The sequence below is a fragment of the Lactuca virosa genome, chromosome 1, assembly GCF_052849685.1.
Source record: "Lactuca virosa cultivar CGN04683 chromosome 1, Lactuca_virosa_CGN04683_v6, whole genome shotgun sequence".
NCBI classification, from domain to species: Eukaryota; Viridiplantae; Streptophyta; class Magnoliopsida; order Asterales; family Asteraceae; genus Lactuca; species Lactuca virosa.
This window is the reverse complement of record NC_136426.1, coordinates 313,438,612-313,462,977: the sequence shown is the minus strand read 5'-3', so window position 1 is coordinate 313,462,977 and position 24,366 is coordinate 313,438,612. Positions and strand designations below refer to the sequence as shown.

At 35.2% G+C, this 24,366-nt stretch overlaps 2 protein-coding genes across 3 annotated transcripts; both read left to right on the top strand.

The window, feature by feature from the left end:
* Nucleotides 1–2,640: 2,640 nt before the first annotated feature.
* LOC145131018 (uncharacterized) lies at nucleotides 2,641–3,728 on the top strand. The gene is made up of 5 exons (XM_079065757.1): nucleotides 2,641–2,790; nucleotides 2,876–2,946; nucleotides 3,093–3,174; nucleotides 3,441–3,548; nucleotides 3,630–3,728. Exons 1-5 carry the CDS (start codon nucleotides 2,641–2,643, stop codon nucleotides 3,726–3,728), a joined length of 510 nt encoding a protein of 169 aa, XP_078921883.1.
* Nucleotides 3,729–15,610: 11,882 nt separating this feature from the next.
* Nucleotides 15,611–21,237, top strand: LOC145167824 (RNA pseudouridine synthase 6, chloroplastic-like). 2 transcript variants are annotated; one of them, XM_079087087.1, is made up of 10 exons: nucleotides 15,611–15,925; nucleotides 16,457–16,585; nucleotides 16,711–16,965; nucleotides 17,366–17,447; nucleotides 17,853–17,968; nucleotides 18,057–18,111; nucleotides 18,279–18,390; nucleotides 18,652–18,821; nucleotides 18,958–19,263; nucleotides 19,848–21,237. In XM_079087087.1, exons 1-9 carry the CDS (start codon nucleotides 15,672–15,674, stop codon nucleotides 19,213–19,215), a joined length of 1,431 nt encoding a protein of 476 aa, XP_078943213.1. In that variant the 5' UTR covers nucleotides 15,611–15,671; the 3' UTR covers nucleotides 19,216–19,263; nucleotides 19,848–21,237. The 2 variants fall into 2 exon arrangements, with proteins under 2 accessions (XP_078943213.1, XP_078943206.1); XM_079087080.1 differs by lacking the exon at nucleotides 19,848–21,237 and adding an exon at nucleotides 19,411–19,790.
* Nucleotides 21,238–24,366: the final 3,129 nt, after the last annotated feature.

Genomic DNA, 24,366 nt, shown 5'->3' with positions numbered 1-24,366 from the left:
TAATAAATAAATAAACAAATTCAATGTACTATAGAAGGCCCAAAAGGGTAAATTTGGAAACTGGATAGTTAGTTGGTATGGAGCAAAGGAGAATAAAATGATGGAAGATTACTCTAATTGTTGATTTGTTTTACATCAACATTTGTTTTCTATCGTGGTGATTTTCCCTACAATATGTTGCATGTCTCATGGTAGGGGTATTATAGTCCTTTTAAGTGTTTTACTTTTTTAGACTTCTAGTTTATTAGGCCCTGTTTAACAACCTATCTGATGACTCCATGAAAGAAATAGTCCCATTTACAGTAATGGTCGCTGCATATATTTTTTTTGAAAGAAATTGTAACATGCTTATTGTTATTGAAAGATATAACAACCTATCTGATGACTCCATGAAAGAAATAGTCCCATTTACATGTAATTAACAATAATTTATATTTTGTAATGTCTAATATATCTTTTACTCATAATTTTAGATGGAAAGAGAGGCAATAGGGAAAAGATTCATTGCATCGATGAATTCAGGGAGATAAGGGGGTCCACTCTTTGTTAGCTTTAAGACAAGATCCAAACAATCAAGAACACTAATTGTATCTTTTCAAATTGACCCCATAAGATACTTATCATCATAATTCATGAATCATGCTTTTACCATGGAGGATAAACTGTTAATTTTTTATAAAATGCATCAAGATGTCAAATCTTAAAGAAGCTTGATATCTTCAAGCACCTAACATCATTCATTTAAAAAACAAGAGTCAAACCAGAAAATGACAATTTTACCCTTATTTTTCAAAAACAAATTTCACAATACTCATCAGTTTTAACACATGGCCTGAGTTGGAAAGGTAAAAAAGTGAGGCAGATAGATAAAAGCGTTAGTTGGTTATGTTTTTTCTTAAGAAAATAGTAAAATACTTATATAATTGACAAAAATTCATTAATATGTGACTTTTGACTCATTCCTTTATATTTTAAATCCTATCCATATATAACCCCGTATTACATTTTCCTTATTCTTGATTTATCTCCTAATTTACTGTATAAGTAAGTACATAAGTTTTTTTTTAAATAATACAATATACAATATAGTAATATACCATATACAGAATAGTTATAAACAAAATATTAATTCAAATATTCTAAATTCATCCCCCAACACCCGGCAAAACAAATTTCCCTATATCCACTCCCTTCAAAACCGTATCCCCATTAATTGCCCACATCAAGGAGAATTTAGAGTACGTTTGTGCTCTTCGTGCTTTCCTCTCGTCTTCTAGGTTTTTTCAGTGTTTCTGATCAAAGTGTTTCCCCTGTCTTCCAGGTATGTTTTCTTTTATTTCTTCTCTCTTCTTCTTAGTCTTCTGTCTTTTATAACTATCAACAATATAAAATTAATAACCGAGTTTTACTTACGTTGGCGTTGCTTCTGTTTAGTATATTCCAATTGAATTTATCTTCTCTCATTCTCTATTTTTTGCGCCATTTACGTTATGATAAAGAAATATTTGATCAAATTCTATGGTTTATACAATTATATTTAGATGTTGTGATTTGATAACAACATTATACGAAACATGTGTTAGATCATGACATGATATTAATTAGTACAGTAGTTTTTTTATTTGAATCTATTGAAAAGTAGTAACAATTGATGTCTAGTTGAATTTTGATACTCAATATTTTAAATTGTTATATGATGTATAGCACATTTAATCATGTTTACTAGTTTATGCCAATTGTTGCTTTCTAATCCTCCTGATATGTTTCACTTTTTCATATATCTTTTTGTAACATATCATCACTGGAACATATATACTAACAGATTAGTCTAATTATAAGACAAAATGGTCACTGTTTAACATAAAATTACAGTAGTGGTTCATGTGTCAACCTTGCCTCCTATGTCATCCTCTATGAACATTTATTCCAACAACATCATACCTACTCATAAAATCAACATAATGAAATGGTCCCATTTGATGGTTAGTTCTATTACTATATGTATATGGTGCAACTATCTAGCAGGAAAGATGTCTCCATTCCCATTGAAAGGAGTTCCAACAAGGCCACACAAACATATGCATCGGTTGTTACAAAGGTCTACTAATGAAGCATCTACACCTGCATTGTCATCGTCTTCAGTCCCATTTGGTACTGTACCCGTGCCTTCGTCCAACACTACATCCACACAGACATTCACGCGACCAACTTCTACTCCTCCACTAGTTGGTACCATATCAGCCCCATGATCCACCCCTTCATCCACAACAGCCCCACCATCTACCTCTGCATCCAAAACGACATTCACATCGGCAACATCTACCCCACCAGTGTTTGGTAATCTATCAATGCTTTCATCCACACCAACTCCATCATCAACACCTACTCCATCATCTACCCCTTTATCTAAACCAGCTCCATCATTAATCCCTTCGTCAACACCACTTCCATCATCCACCCCTTCATCCAAAACAACTCCGACGACACCACTTGATGAACAAAACGAAACACGAATAGACGGCCGCTTACGTATTACAATTCAGGCAAAGGAGTAAGTTAAAATAGTAGTTATTTTTCATATATTTTGTTCAAGTTTGCTTAATTTCATAATTTTTATCAAAAATATACGTTACAACCATTATGATGCTTATTTTGTTATGTAGGTTATCACCTTCAGGTAAATGTTCCTACATAATTAAAAAATTATTCCTAGATAAAGTGGACCCAAAAGGATATAAGTGGGCAACTTTAAGTGAAGAGACAAAACAACTTTATTGGGAAGAGTTTCAGGTAAATGGTTTATTATTTATGGTTTTATTCACTTATTAGGCACGTTGTTCATTTACGATAACTCAAATGTGATTCTGTATTGTAGAAAAAATGTTATTGGGATGTTGCAATTGGTAACTCAGTTAAGGCTGCTTGGGAACATAAGGACAAAGAAAGGTATTGACGGCATATCTATGACATGAGCACAAGAAATCCAACCCACGAAAAGCCGTCTCACATAGAACAACAAGTGTGGAATGCTTGGAATGCAATATGGAGTTCAGAGGAGTTCAAGAAAAAATCAGAACAAAATAAAAAAATAGGCGTAAAGGTGTAGTGGGTGGAAAAGCCCAACCTACTCATAATAGAGGATCTGCTTCTCATAAACAAATTGTTGTTGATATCGTAAGCGTTTTTTTACGGATTCATATAATTATGATAGCATCTTGTTTTCATTTGATCTAATGGAGATTTATTTTAAGTGTTATAGCATCACGTTTATTTTTAATTTATGATTACTAACTGAAATGTATTATAACATCCCACTTTATTTTTATACAACAACTTTATTGGTTTATTATTGGTTAGTAAAGTATTATGGTTTCATATGCTAATATATATTTCGATACATTTTGTAGTGAGATTTTATATATTTCTAATATTATTGTTAGGAGGAATATACCGGAAAAGCTCCATCAGTCTATGATGTATTCATGTTTACTCATACTAAGGATCACGATGGAAAGACATTCCTAGATGAAAAGGCGAAAAAAGTTCATGTAAGTTTATTTAAGTAATTCGGTGATATTAAATTAAAGATCTTGTATAACTTGTATATTAATACCTTGATAACATTGTAGGATTTTATTAAGTCTCGACGTGCGGATTTGGAACTATTAGGAGAGGAAGTTGATGAAAATGAGTTGTTTTATACAGCTGTTGGAGGACATGACCTGTAACATCCAAAATTTTGGTATGTCCTGAAACCCTAAGAAATGTAAGTTTCATAATTGGTCCCTTAAGTACGTTGGGCGTACTTAAGTGTACGCTTAGCGTACCGCATAAAAATGGTCGCGGGGAATTCAGGGTACGCCGGGCGTACCTTGAGTTACGCGGGGCGTACGCGCCAGGGACGCAAAGCCTAATTTTTCCGGACTTGAGGCCTATTTAAACAACTTTAAGTCCCTTGGACTAAACCCTAGAGAGCCTCCACAGCCCTAGAACGTCCATATACTCCTGGAAACCTTGTGAGATCATTCTTAGGCCTTAAAGAGTGCATTTGTGGCCTTTTTGTGTGTATTTCAAGAAGAAGGGGTGGTCAAGCAAGCTTGGATCAAGAGGGTGCTTCAAGATCCTGCACCAAAAGCATCTTGCAAAGCTTATGGAGGTAAAAAGCTTGCATCTTTCCTTTCTAATCTTTAGATCTAGCTAGGGTTTTGGTGGTTTGTCACTTTTATGAACGTTGGGCCTCTTTTGTTGAGTTAAGCCTTCCCTTTTGATATGAAAGTCAGATCTGAGGTCCCCTGGTCATTTAGAAGTATAAAAATGGAAGCTTGATGAGAGTTGTGACCTCATGCTTGGGTAAAAGACCTTGAAAAGGTCTTAATGGGGTGGTTGGGAGTGTATGAGACATGCAAGGGCATAAAGTTGCCAACTTTATGCCTTGGGACATCTTTTCAATCTTAGATCTAGCTTTTGGACGTGAGAGATTCGAGCATTAAGCACTTAATGGGAAAAGTGCTTAATACGATTGTACGCTGGGCGTAACTGTCTATACGCAGCGCGTAGTCACTAGACCCTTAGTACGCTGCGCGTACCAGGGAGGTACGCTGGGCGTACGCAGCTCAGATGGGCCCTAATCTGTTTTGGGCCTTTGGGCCTCATTTGGCTGATGAGCTTGTTTGGACTCTGTAAGATTGAGGCCTTTTCATCTGTTTGGGCCAAGGACTTATTGGTTGGGCCTTATTGGGCCAAGGGACCCATTAAGGATATTGGACTTGGATTTTGGGGTCCAATTTGCAAGAAAGGGGTAATTGGGCCTTGGGGGTAGAGTTTGAAGGTTGGGCCTTTCCTTGGGTAATTTAAGGTCTTATCATTGATTATATATTATTGTTAGTATTCAGCTTGGTAGGTTGCAGATTATTGGGAGGGCAGTAATTGTATTCATTGGACGGAGGTGAGTCTTCTCACCATACCTATGGGTCTACGGCACCAAGGCCGACCCATTATGTGATCATGTTATGTGTGTGTTATTCATTTATGAATTGATATGTTGTGTGATATTATGTTGGTATGGAAGACCCCGGGGGGAGCCCGTGGCATTGGATATAAGACCATGTGGGGTAGCCCATGGCAGTCCTAGGTAAAGACCATGTGGGGTAGCCCATGGTAGTCCTAGGTAAAGACCATGTGGGGTAGCCCATGACATTGGATGTAAGACCATGTGGGGTAGCCCATGGTGGTCCTAGGTAAAGACCATGTGGGGTAGCCCATGGCACTCTTGTTGAATTGTATTGCATAGTTTCTGTGGCATGTTTATAGCTTATTTTTAGCTATCAGGATATATGTATGCGAATGTGTGTGGTATGCTCTGGGAAACTCACTAAGCATTTCGCTTACAGGTTGTTGATTTGTTTCAGGTACTTCTGAGCCTAAGGGCAAGGGCAAGGCGTGATGACGTGGCGTGCACTCTATCTCTCTTTTGATGTGTTTGGGACCCTCTGATGTTTTAAAAAGGAAAACAATGAAGTAATGAATGTTGATTTGAAAATAAATGTTTTGGGATTTTATGGTTTAGGGGATTGGCTTTGGTTTTAAAAGGAAAAAAAATATAATGAAAATTTTCTTTGTAAAATTGGGTCGTTACATGACCGTAAAAGAAGAGTTTATGGGCTTGGATCATATGGCAGATCCATTTTTCCTGGAAATTCTTCTAAAGCATGCACTTCACCGGATACGAATTCGGAAAAACATCATCTTGAGGCCAAGATCCAAAAACTAGAGGAAACTATTGAGCAACAAAGAGTAGACTTGGATGAAGTGAGAAACATGATCAATGATATGAGAAACATGATTAACTAGTGATTTTTTCTTTATTTTTCCGTTTATCATTTGTAGCTACCTTTTACTTTTTAATTAATTTGTCTTACGTTTTGAACAAAGTATAAAAACATTGGATGCTAAATATTTTTATTAAGAATTTATGCAATTTTGTTTTATTTTATCTTGCATTTTCCTAATGTTTGTTGTTAGAAAGTTGGGTTGGAGATAATTTTGTAGTAAATTTTGTATGTATTTTGCTATGGAATTGATATTGTCCTCATTTTTCACTATGGAACTAGTTTGTAGTTATTTTTGTATGCATTTATCTACGAATTTATTTTGTAGTTAAATTACTATGGATTTTCTATGAAAGTTATTCCGTCATGTTTTGTTTGCTATGGAACTAGACAGTAGTGAATTTGCTCGGAATTTCCCCGTCATGGAATTTGCTACGAAATATTAGTTACAAAATTTGTCTGTAGTGAGCTTACTACGAAATTAGTTCATAGTGATTTTGCTATAGAATATTTTCTACGAAGTTAGTTTATAGTGAGTTTGCTATGGATTTGCTATGGCATAGTCCGTAATTAATTTGCTATAGAATTCCTACGAAAAAATTTGTAGGCACTTCGCTACAGATTTACTACGGATATCGTATGTAGCTATTTTCCTACGGAAGACGGTTGTAGCAAATTCCGTAGCAAAGGACCTACGGATTCCGTAAGGACCCTTTAGCTACAAAGAATTTTACTACAAAATGGTGTCGTAGAAAATTCCGTAGTTGATCACGTTTGCCTACTGAATTACATGCTTTAGCTACATAATTTTTCCTTAGCTAAATCAACTTTTTCTTATAGTGTTTTAAAACATTGAGCCATACAACCAACGGATCCAAAACCAAGCAAAGAAAAATAGTGTTTTCAAACATCAGAGTATATCAAAAGTGTTCAATGCGGAAAAGCCATCAGGGGTTGCGGTGCAGTCAAGTTGGGCATTTCCTTTTGGAACTGGAAGTACAAGAAAATGTTTAAACCACAAACTGTAAGCTCAAAGCTCAGTGAGTTCCCCAAAATACCACATACCATATAATTTAGTGGGCCCAACTATGGGGTGTATTTCAACCCATTAAATATTATTGGGTCCAACCCTAGGGTATCTTTCAACCCAACGCACATTAGTGGGCCGAACGCTAGGTATATTTCAACCCAAACATACATGCACATGAAAGATTCACACAGATAGTCTAGCATCCTACAGTGCAGTGAGAAGACTCACTTGACACACAAAATCAGCTAACCACATCTAAATGCCCAACAACAGATGCTACAACACTCCTATCAAAACATACAAGGTCCAAACTTAGACTACACATTGAATCCAATAATCCTGACCAGAAGTCAACCATACCCAGAAAGTCAACAGTCAAGTCAAAGTCAACAGCCAGCAACATCAATCATTGAGCCTCACGTCGTGAGAATTCACTCAATCCGATCTCAACTCGTTTCGTTCCAACTCGGTCACGAACAACGTATTCAGAACGTATCATGACGTGAACCCTCCTTGGTCACGTCGTGAGCATAAAAAAACAACTCAGACGCGAGACCCTTCCTTGGTCACATCGTGACACCCTCAATGTCTTTGTTGGATCTATATGCCCAATAATCATTATTGAGTGATATTTCTAATAATATATGATCCTATAGGGTCACACCTTTATCAAGTTGGCACATTTTGTATATTTATTATCAATATGAATATTAATAAATAATATCAATTTTTGTATTTAATTAGGGAATACTTATTGTTTTGTGAAAATAATAATTAAAAAGTGAGTATAAATAGTTATTATATCATATGGTATGATAAAATAAGTCATGTATAAAGTTTTGGACACTTTGGTTAACCATGATCAAGTTAATGAGTTAACATACCATGGTTAATAAACTAGCAAACACATTTTGTCTTTTTTAACCATGCTTGACCAAATTATATGTATAAAGAAGAGAGGTTGATTGTCAACTTTCTTCTTATATCTCTCATGCTCTTAAAGGTTACCAATATTTTAGAGTATTTTAATGAAAAGCCCTTACCTTTCATGGGACTATAAAGAATGTGTCTTGCATGAGTTTTTGCTAGTTTTTAGTCTTGAACTCTCTTATAATAAAGAAAGTCGTAGCTCCCTTTCTCTTCTTCACTTCTCTCTCTTTCAAAACTAGTTTAGTGATTAAAGCTCCCTTGAGTTGTTTCCTTTAGTGCTTATTAGAGTTAAGTACTTAAAGGCTTAGGACACTCAAGAATACAAGAAGGAACTAGTATTTCAAGTGCCTTAATCTTGATGGAGGATACTTGTAGAGAAAATCATACTCTTTGATTTTTTTTATCTTCATCAACACTCCAAAACCAAGTGGATTCAAAGGCTCCAAAGGTTGTCATTCTAAAACACTCTATGATATTTTTTTGTATCATTCTAACCACTTTAAATGGATCATAGTTGGTTTGGTTTTGTTATAAACTCAAAAATAGAATTGTTATTTTCAACGCTTCCATTGACCGGTTTTTATAAAAAAAACACATGTATATTTTGTATCAAAACCCATCAGTGGTATCTGAGTCATCTTTTATATGTTAGAATGATTTTTTTATGTTTGATAATCTTTGGTTTTTGGAAAACAAGCATGAATTTCTTTTGGTTAAGAAAAATCCATATTGTCTTTTTTTGGCAACTTCTTCGTTAAAATTGTTTATTTTTATATATAATAACTTTTCATTAGGGCTGTCAAAATTGTAGTACGAAAAACCAACCAACATATGGGGAATTTTTCCCTGGAAATCCCTATGGGGGCTGGGTTTACCCTGTAAATGAGCTCAAACCCAGGGTGCTCGTTGAAATATTGCGAGTAGGCTTCCACTTAATTCTTTTGCCGTTTCCAAAAAAAATGTTACCAACCGAACCAAAAAATTTGGTACTCCATATATTTGGTATCCAACATGTTTAGTTGGTAGTACCATACCAATTAAGCAATCTCGGTACGGTAATGGTACAAAAATTTGAATACCATGGTAATATCGTACCAACCAATTCACACATACATACACACACACACACACACACATATATATATATATATATATATATATATATATATATATATATATATATCAAAAAATTACCTGATGTCTTTGCTTATATTTAAATCTTAAAATAGAAAATTAAAGAAGTTGGTATATACCACTACCAATTTGTACCAACCAAACTTGTTGGTAGTCAAATATATTAATTGGTACCAATTATACTTGGTACGATTGTTTTGGTAAAAAATTTATCAAGTAACATTCGACCAAATTGTATGAGAGGTTGTGGTGTTTAAGATAGTGTAACTATCGAATATTGATCAAAGTGAGACAAGTGAGTTACAAGGAAAGCCCTTGACCCTTTATAGGATCTCTGACATAAAACCTTGGGAGGTGATAATGATAATTTTCCTTGTTGGTTTTATTGATTTTAATGTGAGGTTACATAAATAATGAAGATAATATGAGTACAAATGCAGTAATAGAGGTAATCGTGTCCGTAGTGTGTGTATTATATGTGTATTTATAGTCTAGACTAAACAACAATAACTATGATATTTCCGGGATTCTCTTGAATGAGCATATGTACGTTGTTTGTGTAACATCCCAAAAGTTCAACAAATTTAAACTTTTCAAAACAACCCTTTTACTAATAGAAGTGTTTACAAAACCATTGTTTTCAAAACATTATTTAAAATCATAGTCTCCCAAGATCCAGTCAATCATAAAACCAAGGATGTGTACGGTCACGCCTTCGCCTTGCCACGATCCTTTGAGGTACCTGAAACCATAAACTAAAAACCGTAAACACGAAACTTAGTGAGTTCCCCCAAAGTACCACCACATAAACATAATAACAAATAGCATGCATACAGAGCCTTCAGCCTGACTGGAACGACGCGCCAACCTACAGACTATCTGGACTGCTCACAGAACCTTCAACAGGACTGGAACGCCTCGTCGGGCCTTCAGTCTATCTGGACCGTTCTCTAGGCCTTCAACATGTCTGGTACGCCTCTCAGGCCTTCAGTCTATTTGGGCCTCTTGGCCTTCAGTCTACACTGGTCCGCCTCAACCCAACCATACATAACATGTCGACATATACATAACAGATAAACATATATAATCATTCAACAGACAATCAGGCAGACCTACATATCACTAAGCATGGCATCATCCTACATACCAGGATACCGATCTAACAGATCACTACAACATGATAACATACTATCACATAACAATATATCTACTCCAATGGGTCGTCCTTGGTGCCTTTGACCCGTAAGTATAGTGAGGAAAACTCACCTCTCGATCTGATCAATAGTTGATGAGGTCCTGACTCCGAATATCAGCTCAAACAGATACTTATTCATCCAAATGACTAATTCTCAAACACCATTCAAAATACCCAAAATACCCCTTGGTCAAACTTGGTCAAAATCAGCAAATCAACTGAGTCAACCCAACCGAGTCGACGCAGTGCACGTACCCGGGGCATACTCCAGATGTACGTGGGGCATACTCCTTCGTTGACTAGATCGAGATGGCTGACCGAGTACGTTGGGCGTACACATAGCTACGCATGGCGTACTCCCAGTTTTTCCTCTTTTCCCATTAAGTGCTTAATACTTCGACTTAATGTGTCCAATTGCATATCCATGGTCAAAATATCACTAGGAGTCATAAAGTTTCCTACTTTATGACATTGCATGTTCAACAAGTGCTTAAAACACCAAAAATCCACATCTTAATGCATTAAGTCCTTCAACAACATGCATGGGACAAAACTAACCTTTAAGATTCCATTTTTATGGCTTAAGACCTCTCCTAAGGTTTGAAAGGATGGCTTAATGGGTCAAGAACATTCCATGCTCAAGATTCACCATTTTGGGGACCAAAAGGGACCAAAAATCAACCCAACACAAGATCTAAATGAAACTTCACCAAGTTTAGGACTTTATACCTCCAAAAGATGCCAAAAGGTGGTGTAATTCTAGATCTAAAGGCCTTCACTCCTCCAAGATGGTCTCTATTTCCTTCCTTCTTCTTCAAAAGCACAAAACACACACACACACACACTTAATCTTAGAAATGCTTCACAATGAGGATTAAGGTTGCAAAAACGTTGTAAGAGGATGGAGGTTGATGAAGTGAGGGGAAATGAGGCTATAATGGGGTTTAAATATGAGTCAAACCCTAAAAATTAGGGTTTTCATGCCTGGTACATATGCCTTGCGTATAAATGTACGCCCAACGTACTAGGGCGCGCCCTATTACGCTCAGCGTACACACATACACATGACGTACTCCCCCAAAACCCAATTTTACAAAAATGCCACAATGGTCCTTACACTATTCCATTTTGTGAACAAAGTTGGGATTCTTAGACTGCCAGAACTGCTTTCTTTCTTTGAGATTTTTGTTATATCTAGCATTCATTTGGCGTTTTGAGCTACAAACTGCTTAAATGATTTGTGAATACTAGCCCTAGGTTTTGGCTTTCTGGTAGGGGTTTCGGTCTGAACAGACGATGTGTCACTTGGAACGTTCTTAGTTCCACTGGGACTACCCTTTTCGTAGCTTGAATTGACTTTGTTTAGGGGTTCTGCTACGTACTTGCTCTTCGTTTTCCAAGAGGTTATTTCAAATAGACCTTTAGTTTCGTCTGCATTGTCGATTGGAGCAGACCAGAAGAACTCATCACAACCATCGTTATTGTCGTCTTCAACCATGGACGTTAATTCAACTGTTTGATTTTTGTTCAATCCTTTAGTTGTAAAAACTTGGTTAGGAACAGTTTGAACTTTTGGAAAAACAGTTGCTTTAGCTTTTAAAACTTTAGATTTATTCTCAGAAACACGTGCATATTCAGCTGAATTCTCAGAAATTAGGACTTTCGCAGGTACAAGTTCATTTTTAACAAACTCAGAGCAGTCAACCTCATCCTCCACAGAGATTTCACTCATATCACTTTCATCGTCGAATTCAGAAACATTTTCAACATCAAGTTTATTTTCCGAACTCAACTTGGTGCTTAATGAGTCAAATTTCTGTACAGTTTCAGATTTAATTTGCTCTTTGTCTTTTCGATCCAAAAGTTGTTTAAGCATGTTTTTGTGATCTTTGGACTTTATGAAAGATTCGATTTTGTCCAGTCCTACTCTGTATGCATCAAAGGTTTCGTTTGATGAGACGATGGATTCAAACCTATAACACTTTGTGTCGATTTCGTCATCTTTCAATTCGAGAAAAGGGCAAAATCATCTTGTGAATCTTCTTTCCAATCTCACAATTAAGAGGAAACTGAGTAATGTTAAAATAAAGTCTTTTGGCAATCAAACAAAAGATGTTATGCTGTTTTAAAAGACCTAAATTATCTCTCTGCAAATAAATTGACTCATCCCTAGACCTAGACAAACCAGACTCCAACTTTTCAATCCATATGCGTCTCTCTTCACTTTTTGGCGAAACCCTGCCGAGTTGACCGGTTAAGTTAGAATTTGTTAAACGAGTTTGTTTTAGACTATCAATGAAACTTGAAAATGTGTATTTTAAGTCGTTCAATTAAGTTTCATATCTAGACACAAGTATATTCATAGATTCAAGAATAGAGTTTACCTTGTTGATCACCTGCTGGCACTCGCTTATCTACTCAAGAATTGGTTTCATAGCGAAACAACTATCAGTGCTACGACCATCATCAGTTGTATAACCCCTCATCTCTGACATTTCATTGGTAACCATCAAACACCTTCCATTAAACATCGAAACTTCATCCTTCGCCACGAAGCTCCTTCCATGAGTAGGTTTGCGAACCTCTTCATCTTCAGATTCAGTTGACCAGACCTCGACTCTGCCAAACTCATCTTTAACTTCGTTTTCCTGGACAATCAAAGCAGGCATGGTGTTATCAGCATTCTTCTTCTTTTTGATCTCCTCCAGCTTTCAGAGATAGTATGTCTCGTTATCCTCTCCCTCATTCTTCTCGTTCATTCTTCTCAGCATGCATTCCTTGGCTAGATGCTTTTTTCCATGACAGTAATTACAATCATAGCCGAAGTCCCCCATAAGCTTTTTATCCTTCTTCGCTTCTTCTTTCTCAGAGTTATTCACACTATCTTCCTATATCTTTTCAGAGCTATAACTGCCCTGCCAGTTTCGATTCTTGTTGCGACTGAAGTTCTTCTTTGCGAATCTTTTTGGATTAGACACCATCATAACAAATTTATCCTTAGAAAGTTCACAATCGGAGATATCAGACTCCAAACCATCATCATCTACTGCCATTTACCCTTCACATCAAGGGCCAGTGATCCCATATGAGAAACTAACTTCCCTTCTTTCGTCACTTCATCTTCATGTGACCTCAGTATTCCAACTAGCTTCGCCAACGTGTAGTTCTTGAACTGCTTATGCGCTTTTACGGTAGAAACAACAGCCTTCAATTCAGATCTTAGCTCGTTCATGAACGTGACTTTTTCACGTCTAATCTAGAGTTTGAGTAGAATGCTCAAGATCAACATCAGTTGAGTATAGTTCCTTAAGCATATCCCAAGTGACTTTTACTGTGTCGCATGAACTACCCAAACGAAAAGTGTCTGGTGGCAAAGCAAACCTGATGATCCTCATTGCTTTAACGTTGCTTATCAACCTATCCTTCTCATCTTGTGATACATCTTTTTACATCAATAAGAAGCTTGTTGTAGTCGGCTTGAGTTTTAAATTTCTCTTCTTGTTCCTGTATGAGTAAACGTCTGAACAATAATGACTTCCCATATGAGATAGCCATTGTCTTCAAGCATAAGGACGTAGTCTTCAAAATGCAACGCCCACACTTCATAATCATTGGGGAAAAGAATAGGGATTCTGGTTGTGGATCCAATGCTGCTTAAAAGATTTATTGAGTTAACGTGAGAATCGTCTGACATGTTTAAAGATCGATTAAAACCTGTATGAATCATATGTGTAAACTAAAATTATTTTTGGGTAATATGAAGATCAAAGATCAACATCAGTAACAATGATGACGGCCGAACCAGATCCAATAATATCGAAAACCCTAAAAACTCTTTCAACAGAAGAGATGCGTATAAATTACACAGTCTCCTGCTCTGATACCAATTGTTGAGTTGAAAACTCTGAAAATCAAATAGATTCAAATAGGTAAAAACAATCAAACACTGAATATGAATCAAGAATGTGTCGAATGATTAAAAGTCACAGTCTCAGTAGAGATCGATAAGGAACTGCTACTGTAGAGGCTATGTAAGGTTTACAATGACACGATTACTGAATACACGATACATGCATGCATCTTAAATAGTAAAACCCTAATTAATAACTCACGAGTGGACAGGCCCAACTCGGATACACAAAATAGACTAAGCAAAGAGCCCAAAAGACGCAACACTAAATACCCAACAATATTTTAACACGACATGACAAGTTTGCCATGTCTACACAAAATAGAAAAAAAAACAAAGGTTTTCAAGATCGAGATCTTATATAGGATTATTTTCTGTTTTGCAAGATCGTGATCGTAAGATCGACTTAAATCCTATAAAAAAATTTTAAAACATAAAAAATACATTTTCATCCAATAAGTAGTTTAAGACATAAAAAAACATATCCAAATACATCATTTAACTATAACGGGGCTTTTGGTTCGCAAAAGGCTTTTGGAAGGAATGAAATCTATCAAAAGAATTGGAATCTGAAGGAATTGAAATATGAATGTACTAGAAGCTGCAATGGAATTGTTTTGCGGTTGGTTGACATGAAATGAAATCTGTTTTCTGTTTGGTTTTTTGATTTCAGAAATGAAATGAAAAATAAATTTTGTAATATGACAGAAATACCCATAATAGTTTTTTGCAACTAATTATATTTTTTAATAAATATGACGATGTTTTATTTAATTACAACATTATTTATTGAACTCTTCTACAAAATTTAAATTAAAAAACAACTTTATCAAATATAAATGTAGATGAAAGTAAAAACTAAACAATTTGCGAACTTGATTTTTGTGAAATTAGTGGTTACTAGTAATGGATTTTAAATAATTTAGGGACTTTTCTTATTTTCTCCAAGAAAACAAACATAAGTGGTAAAAAAAGGGATAAAAAAAACTCCGTAGGAAAAAAAAAAGTAAAACAGAGTCAAAAATCACGTAGATTTTTTATTTTAAAATTTATCTCATAGATAATAGGAGGATAATGTGTAATTTAAAATAAGGATAATGAATTGAATTTACATTTTTGATGCACGGTGGAGGAATTAGAATTCTTTCAAACGGGAAATTAAATGATAATTTTGGAAATCTAATTCCATTTTTGTAACCCAAACAATGTTCTCTAAGGATTTTAGTTTCCAATTCATTTTAACCCCTTAACAGTTATGTGAAACAAAATAACCCTAAGAAATTCAAAATGAGTATTCTACATAGTTAGAATAATAAAAAATTTAAATTAAAATTAAAAATAGCAATGATCTTAAGATTGATTCAACGATTTTACAATCTAATCCTACTACAATCTTACCAAAAAACGATATAATTAAGATAGAGATCGATTTGCTTAGATATATCACACTTGCAATTTTAACAATTTAAAAAAAAACTATTAGATTTTTGTTCTCGTTAAAATCCCATTACCGGGTTTCCATCTACTCCACCATGGGCCATATGTAAACATAGTCATAAACCCGATCTGCTAGGCCCATACGTCTTAAATCATCTTCAACCCCTCGTTTCCTCTCTACACCCCTGCAAAGTGCACACTACAGAAATGGCGATGGTTTCATCACTGCTGTGGATTCCCAACTACAGGAGCTTTGTTGTTGTCCCTGTCACCATACTACGAACACTATCTGCGGCCACCAGACACCGCCACTACAACCACCAAAAAAACAAGAGGTTTGGCTGTTCAAACTGGGATTCCGACTTGAATTTTTACCAGAAAAACTGTAGCAGAACCTTTGCATCTCATTCTGTTGCTTCTATAGCTGTCACGTCGAATCTATCTACCCCCAATTTCAAATGGTACTCCATCTCCTCCACTTACCCCCGCATATTTTTCCGAACACAGAGCATATATATATGTACTATTCGCTAGGTCATTTGCAATAATTACTTGTATACTCTATCTACTAAAATCCTCAAAATACATAACATGATTGAGATGCAGATATTGATATACCAATAATCTCAATAATTATTGGATTCTGTCTCCCTTCAGTTTATTGCAGAAAAAAATTACTCACTTTCACATCTGGTAAGTTTACATAATCCAGTTTTCAGTTTGGAATATAGAGGTCGGTTTAATGGACCTCTAGAACTTAATATAGTAGTCTGATTTTGATTTTCAAAAGATGTAAATAGGTTCATATAAATCTAACTTCTTTATTGTCTATTCTTGATTTATAAAATCCATACTTTTGATTTACCTTGCCCCATATACTTGTCCTAGTAATAAGGACTTGAGGTCTCAGGTTCAAGCCAATTGTTTGTTTGTTAAAATGTCTATATATAGAAAGTGTGGTTTTTTGATTGCAAAATTCATTAATTTTTCAGCCATGTTGAATATAATCGTTTGCTTCCATGTCCAACTGAGAATTTTCTACCAAGAATTGAGCATTTAGTTGTTAAAGAAGGAGGACCTGTTCTTGACTTCATTACCAAAGCTCTGGATCTTCCACCTTTGTGAGTTCTTATCATATGTTATTTTACTTTTCTAAATTGTAGACACACTACACATTTTCTTGGAATAAATATAAAAAAATTTCAAAACTCACTTTATAGTTGCTTAATATGCTTGAACATTGAAGGTATGTTGCAGATCTGATACATTTTGGAGCAGTGTTCTACGCGCTTGTATGCCCAAAGCCTCCTTCAACTGCTACACCTGAGGAAATCAAGTTGTTCAAACAAGTTACAGATCCTTTGGTCCTCAAAAAGAGACATTCAATCAAAGGAAAAACCCTAAGAGAGGCACAAAAAACTTTTAGAATTACTCATATTGATGAATTTGTTGAAGCAGGGACATACTTGAGGGTGCATGTTCGTCCAAAACGATTCCCGAGGTACTTGAAAAAGAAAATTTTAGGTCATTAAACATCCACTCAGTTTTTATAATATGGAAGATGAATTGGTTTTTAAAAATTTATATGGCAATGAAAATGAGTTAAAAGGGATAAAGTGGTATATGTACAAGTTGAAAATGTAGAGTATACATATATGTAAAGGTTAAATGCAAGATATTGCAATGTTCTTTCATTGATTTGTTCATCATAGCATCCTGTTTTCATTTCTTCCTAAGCATTGTACTTTGAAAACAAAACAATTCATGATTTTTTTTAGGGTAAAATGCAAGAAATAGCAACATACTTTTATTTGAAAGTACAATGTCTTAATAAGAAAAAAACATATACAATGTTACTTGTTGAAACTTGTGATAATATTGAGATGTTAATTCTTGGGCAGATGCTATGAAATGGACTGGAAGTCAAGAATAATTGCTGTGACAGAGTCGTATGTGGTTCTTAACAAGCCAGCTGGCACATCAGTATGTCAATCATTTATCCTTCTTCATCTTATATCTCATCTCATCAAATATATCATCATATTTTTTGCTTCTTGCTGATCAAAACAGATTTGCTAATGTTTTACTAAAGTACTCAAAATTACAGCAACCTTATGCTAATTTTCCTGTAAATCCATAACATATCTGTGTTTTGTGCTATATTACTTCTGATTTTAGTTAATTTTTCCTGTAAAGCCAAAATATATGCATTTATCTTATTCAGTTTTTAGGTCCCATTTACCAATGCAAGGATAAACAAGAGCAGACTCATAAAATACAAATTGGAGATAACTGGTTTAAAATATAGGGTTAAGAGTCTATTTAGTAAATAAGAAACAACACATTACTCTTTTATGTGCCACATCCACTGACTTCTTCTTTTGTTAGGTAGGTGGAACTACAGACAACATTGAAGAAACATGTGCAAATTTTGCTACTCGTGCCTTGGAATTAACTACTCCATTAAAGACAACTCATCAGATTGATAATTGCACAGAAGGCTGGTATTTTATCTCAAATTTAAACCCTAGTTTTATTGTGTCAACAAGAAAAGGGAAAAAGGGTCAAATCTCATTCTCATCATATTTGCAGTGTTGTGTTAGCTAGAACCAAGGACTACTGCTCAGTTTTTCATAGAAAGATCAGGGTAAGTTGATAAGGGCGAGTTTAGTTTCTGGATTCCAGTGACAAATTGGAATTCACGATTCCATTCCATGGTTGCCAAATGGATGGAGTTCAAATTTCATCATATTCCATCAAATTCCATGACACTGTCACTAACTTTATATTTGAATATGCTTTTATATTTACCAGGAGAAACAAGTGAAGAAGCTTTATCTTGCACTTGCTGCTGCTTATGTGCCACTTGGACTCATGACTCATTACATGCGACCATTTCGTATGGCTCCAAAAATTGTTTCCCAAGGTAAATGTTTTATTTTCTTCTTTTTAATAGGAATACTTAAATAATCTGTCTTATACAAAAGTTTAGTCATTAGAGAGGTTATGGTGATTGTAAATTGTAATATCAGTGTTTAACAAACAAGCTTCATCACCTTAAAAGCATGCAGTTGTAAGATTACTCATGTTTTATAAAAAAATGGGTGGATTTTTTAAAATACAAGAAAAAAAGCTACAGCAGAAAGAAATCATATTTATGGATTGTTGTAATATAATTAATATGCAGACTTCATTCCCGGATGGAATCTGTGCCAATTGGAGGTCCTGGAATGCAGGAAAGTTCCATGGCCAAATGCTTCCATTGAAGAAGAGAATGGAATTCAGGATTTGAATTGGCCAAATAAAGAGTTTGCATATGAGTGCAAGATCAACCTTTTAACTGGTCGTACTCACCAGGTGCATCCATACATACATAATCTATTATAATTTCTCAGGGACCTGTTTTGCCTTTTTCTGATACTTACTTATTATCTGTTTAATTGAATTACATTTAGTGAAATCCATCAAAACATTCACATGTATTATGTTACAGATTCGAGCTCAACTAGCAGCATGTGGTGCACCAATAGTGGGGGACTCGTTGTACATGCCAGCTGTAGTCTCAGAGCTAGTGGGTCCCGGGAAGTCAAAAAAACAATTTGAAAGTGAATCCGCCATTGAAGAGTGGGCTGCAAAACACGGGAAGGAACCTGGTGTGAGTATTGGCCTTCAAGCTTCTCAAATTTCATGGGATGAAGATGAAGGACAACAACACTTGTATCAGGCGGGACCTCCATGGTGGACTCAATAGCAAATTCTAACTACTGCCCGAACATTGGTCATATACTTTTGGAGTGAGGTTCGTTTTCATCTAACTTTCCTTGTAATTATGGAAATGGATCATATTCGTATTTATAGTTCATGCTAATAAACACATCTTTGGGTGTGATTCAAAGATGAACCAACCATATACCTATATGCTAAATCTGATTTTGTGATCAACTAGCAACAAGTGAAGGGCAAAATCGTACATGCACCACCATGGAGGTATCACCTAATACAATGATTCATGGTTCTCTTGATCGAAATCTTACCTATGATCATTTGTACTCCACAAGATCAAGACCTTAATGATTGGACCCGACACACAACGAAAGCAAGAATAACAAAAGTATTCAAAGAGATTTTTTTTAATTGAATTTCAAGATGCCTCCAAAGACTTGGGGGTTTGCACAACTCGAACTCTGGAAATGTACATTCTAGGGAGTCGTATTTAGCTGCTGAGCTAAAAGCTTATCTGTTTAATAAATCCCTAAAACCTATTTGTGTATGGAACTTTATTAAACCATATATATAAAAAAAAATCGCATAAGGGTTCTATGCTTACACTATATGTCTATATCCATTGAGCTAATACTCATATTATTGTTTTCAATCCTTTAGGCTACTCGGTATAGGCTCCTCTATGCTGTTGGGAGGCTAAGGTGGCCAACCTCAACGACGTGTCCATGCCTAGAACACTGCTAACACCTAAATGTGCTAGGCTCAACGCAAGGAAACATAGGTGGAAGAAGAAGAAAATGGTCTGATTTATTTTTTTTACCTATAAAAACATTTCACACCACTCATCTTCTTACATCATTTTTCTTTCTGTCTATTTTACTTAACTTCACAACTCCAAAATAAAAAATGGATCAAAACCCAAACACCCCTCCACCAAACCCACACCCACACCCACACCCACACCCACACCTACACCTACACCTACACCTACACCTACACCTACACCTACACCTGGACATGACCTCTCCCATGTGATTCGCTCAAGGGATTTTTAATCTACTAAACACCCAAGGTTCGCCGCAAATACCATAGTAACAAACTTATTTCAACCCTACCTAACATCCGATTCAATTTCCTTCACCACCATACTTCCAACAAAACGTTTATGGGCAACAACCAAATTTGCTACAAAACCGTTGCATCATCTTCCATACCAAATTTCCAAACACAAACAACTCGTTAACCAATTTATACCTAACAACAGCTACCCACACAACTATAGATTGAATTTGTTATCTAAACTCAAGCGGAAGGTGGTAGGAAAAGGAAAGGGAAAGCGAAAGGGAAAACCAAAGACGCTCAAGACGCTCTATAATCGTGGGCAACATAGGAGGAAATTGCGTTAGTGGAAGCGTGGTGTGAGACATCATAAAATAACACTAGAGAAAATGGTATAAAGAAAAAAGCTTTGGGAAAAGGTGCTCCAAATTCAACTCGATCTACAATAAGCTTTATTTGGAAAAGGAAAGCAATTGCAATGACTTCGATGTGTTTAAAGCTGTGAAAACGCAATATCGAGTGAAGATGGGTCATACTTTCGATTTTGAGAGACCATGAGAGATGTTGAGAAGAGATCCAAAATGGACTCGATGTCCAACGTCGTCGGAGGTACAATCTAAGAGGTCACAAATTTTGAGTTTAGTCAACATTTTCGATGCACACATTGACCTTAACACCGATACAAATAAAATTTCAAATGACATTGAAGAGATCTCCTCGGCGAAACACATGACGACAATAGAAGAGAACTTTAAGGAGAATATTGTAGTGCAACAAGAGAAAAATATGTTGAGACGTGAGTACTTAGAAATTCTTCGAAGACTGATCGAATACGACGAGAGTGCTATGCAGTTATCGCGGTCAAAAATATAATAGCGGTCGTTGGCCGCTATTTGAAATCGTGGTTCTCGCGGTGGTATAACGGTTTTTTTTTTTTTTTATTTTTTTTTTATTTTTTTTATTTTTTTTATTTTAAATATTATGTAGAATTATTATTTTGTAGAATTTGTTGTATATATTAGAGTATTAATTAGCTAATTATACTTTAAAGGTTAACCCAATCCAATTAATTAGTTAATTAGTTAATCAGTAAATCATATTTCACATATCATACTTAGTTATTCATGCTTCACAAACATGTTACCAATGTCATAGTTAATCATATTTTTACACAATCAACAAGAAACATAAACAATATTTAACATTTTTTTCATACTTCAACACAATCACAACTAGCACATAAAATGATTAAGCAAGCTAGCACATAAAATGATTAAGCAATGACAAAACTGCACAAATGGTCCCTATGGTTAGCTGAAAATTGCTACTTTGCTCCAAAAAGGTTTGGACTAGCACCAGAGGTCCAAACTTTTCATTTTGTTGCGAATTTGGTCCAGTTTTCTATTAACTTTTTCATAATGACTATTTTACCCTTATTTTTTTTCTTTTTCAGTTTTATTGTTATTTAAATACTTTTTTTGATTAAAAGAAAAAATAAAAAAGAAAATTTGCATTTTCTATTTTATTTTTATAATTTTTTATAACAAAATAAAAAAATAAAAATGAAATCTCTCTCTCTCTCTCTCTCTCTGTGTGTATGTGTGTGTGTGTGTGTGTTAAACACACAAACCCACCTTCTCTCTCAATCCTAATCCATGAAATCCTCCCGATTCCAATAACTATTGCACTAGAACCGGTACCTAAATCCACCCACAAACCTTCGTTCAATTCTTGACTCTGCTTGATCACATCTTCCACCAGATCGATTATCAACTCGGTTTCAGGCCTTGGAATCAGAACACCTTCTTCGACACTTAGAACCAAATCCTCCGATGATCACATCCTGTAATATACTGAAACAATTTTCTCTTTTCAATCCTTTGCTTCCATAAAGAGTAAAGATCACCCAAATAAGCTTTTAATTACCACCGAGCCACAATAGTACACACAAATCCAGATACACATACAAATATAGGGTTCATAAATCAAACAATGGTGCAGACTTAGGGTTCAAATAAATAAAACAATAGTTCAACATATTCACGGTGAGGGGCATAATGGTAACCTGATGAAGCTTCTTGAAGATTTGAGTATCGATATCTCCAATTTGAACTTCAAACTGATCCTCGTGACTCACTTCGAACAGAGAAAGAAGCTTTCTAGTCTGCAATCCAAGGTTTGTGGGTAGAGGTGGAAGTCGATCTGAGTTGATCTGCCGGTAAGAGGAAAATGGGCGAAGCCGATCGGTGGGCAGATGGTAGATCGGATAGAGATACGATAAGGATAACCGATTTGGCTGGATCGATGTCGAACACTTGCTCTGTCCATTGACTACGTTTTCGACTCTTCAAATTCAAGCAAACGTAACCCTAAAATCGATTACATTTGAGGGAAGAAGAACGAAGATTGGGAATCTATGGGTTAGGTGGATTGATCGTAATATCGTTCTAGGGCACATCGGCTTTCATATCTGAGAAATACCTTTTCGATTTGGAATGGATTATAGATCTGGAGAGAGAGAGAGAGAGAGAGAGAGAGAGAGAGAGAGAGAGAGAGAGAGATTTAATTTATTTTTTATTTTTTTTTAAATCTGAAAATCAGAAATACAATTAAGAAAAAAGAGAAAATCAAATTAACAGGGGCAAATCCGTCATTTTGAAAAAATTCAGAACAGATTGGACCAAACAAGCAACAAAATGAAAATTTTGGACCTCTGGTGCTAGTCCAAACTTTTTTGGACCAAAGTGGCAATTTTGAGCAAACCACAGGGACCATTTGTGCAGTTTAGTCTTAAGCAATTTGACAGTTAATCATATTGTAGTACTTCAAGTCTTAAACACAGTTAGCAAGACAACACATACATGGTTTTAGTGGAAGTCATCAAAGTCACAAAATCACAATTTTATTCAATGGAATGACACAATAGTTTTGGTTTGAGTTAAGAAAGAACAATTTTATTCAGTGGAATGACTCAAAAAATGTTTTGTTTTATGTAAAATAGCCCAAAAATGGAATTTATTCAAATAGCGGTTATAGTGCCGCTATAGCGGTGACCATAATCGCGGTAAATCGCGGCGTTAATAGCGCCACCGTTATTCCAAAACTGCTATTTTGAAATAACGTTTCTTTACTTCCGCTAACCGCTATAGCACCGCGATTGACTGCATAGCGAGAGTAAGAAAAAGCAATCTATTAACAACAAGAAATCCTCAATGCCAATTCTTAGGACGAGCATCGAAGGTTTGGCGTGCGAAGATCTTGAAGTGTTGCAAGCGTTGAAAAGACAAATAAAATTAAGGACAAATTTAAAATAGTTAGCATTGTATGTATTTTTTTATTTTTATTTTTTATCGTAGTATTTATTATTATTTTTTTTTTTGTGGTTTTGTAATGTCTTTATTTTCATTTTAAATGTTATGTTTTTATTTAAATTAGGAAAAGGACTCATGCTCCGCATGGGTTGGAAATGCTTTTTCAAAATCATTACATTGGATCGGACTGAATATTTTTTTGCCATGTACTCATGAGATTCAATTTGCAGGGTTATAAACTTTACATAATTTTTTTTAATAACTAAAAGACTAAGAAATAAACGAACACTACCTTTTCCATTTAAAATCCTAAATTAGGCATGATAAGTATCTTATTTTTATTAAAATAATACGTAAACATATTTCCATATATCCTCTGATACGTATCTCGTCTTCAAATTGTTTATGTTTCTCCAAGAACTCAAAGCAAAAATCTTTATAGATGAAGTTGATTGCATCCAGGTGAAACTTTCGTTCCATTGTGTACCTGACAAAAAGACAAAGTTAGTAACAATTTGAATCATTTGGACTCTCTTAGTTGCATCCATGTTGAAATTAATTTTTTTTTTCATTTTTAACATATAATTCCATCCAATGTTCGACTTTGTTAACTTGTAATAGAGATGCTTATTTACTTGAGGGTTAGATGTAATGAAAAGTAGGAAAGTATCATCTATTTGTTTTATTTTAGCATCCTATTTATACTTCTTTCTATTACAACATTGTAGTTTGCAATGTAATTCAAATAGAATACAATGTTGATTTTTTTTTCAAAAGCTTAGTAAAAGGAACTATTCGTGTAGATTATA

Excerpts from the sequence above, each read along its gene's own strand:
- LOC145167824 (XM_079087087.1), top strand. The coding sequence starts at position 15,672 with ATGGCGATGGTTTCATCACTGCTGTGGATTCCCAACTACAGGAGCTTT. Across the intron at positions 16,586-16,710 it reads GCTCTGGATCTTCCACCTTT|GTATGTTGCAGATCTGATAC; the intron begins GTGAGTTCTTAT and ends TGAACATTGAAG. Across the intron at positions 18,822-18,957 it reads TAACTGGTCGTACTCACCAG|ATTCGAGCTCAACTAGCAGC; the intron begins GTGCATCCATAC and ends ATTATGTTACAG.
- LOC145131018 (XM_079065757.1), top strand. The coding sequence starts at position 2,641 with ATGATGCTTATTTTGTTATGTAGGTTATCACCTTCAGGTAAATGTTCC. Across the intron at positions 3,175-3,440 it reads AACAAATTGTTGTTGATATC|GAGGAATATACCGGAAAAGC; the intron begins GTAAGCGTTTTT and ends TATTATTGTTAG. Across the intron at positions 3,549-3,629 it reads AAAAGGCGAAAAAAGTTCAT|GATTTTATTAAGTCTCGACG; the intron begins GTAAGTTTATTT and ends ATAACATTGTAG.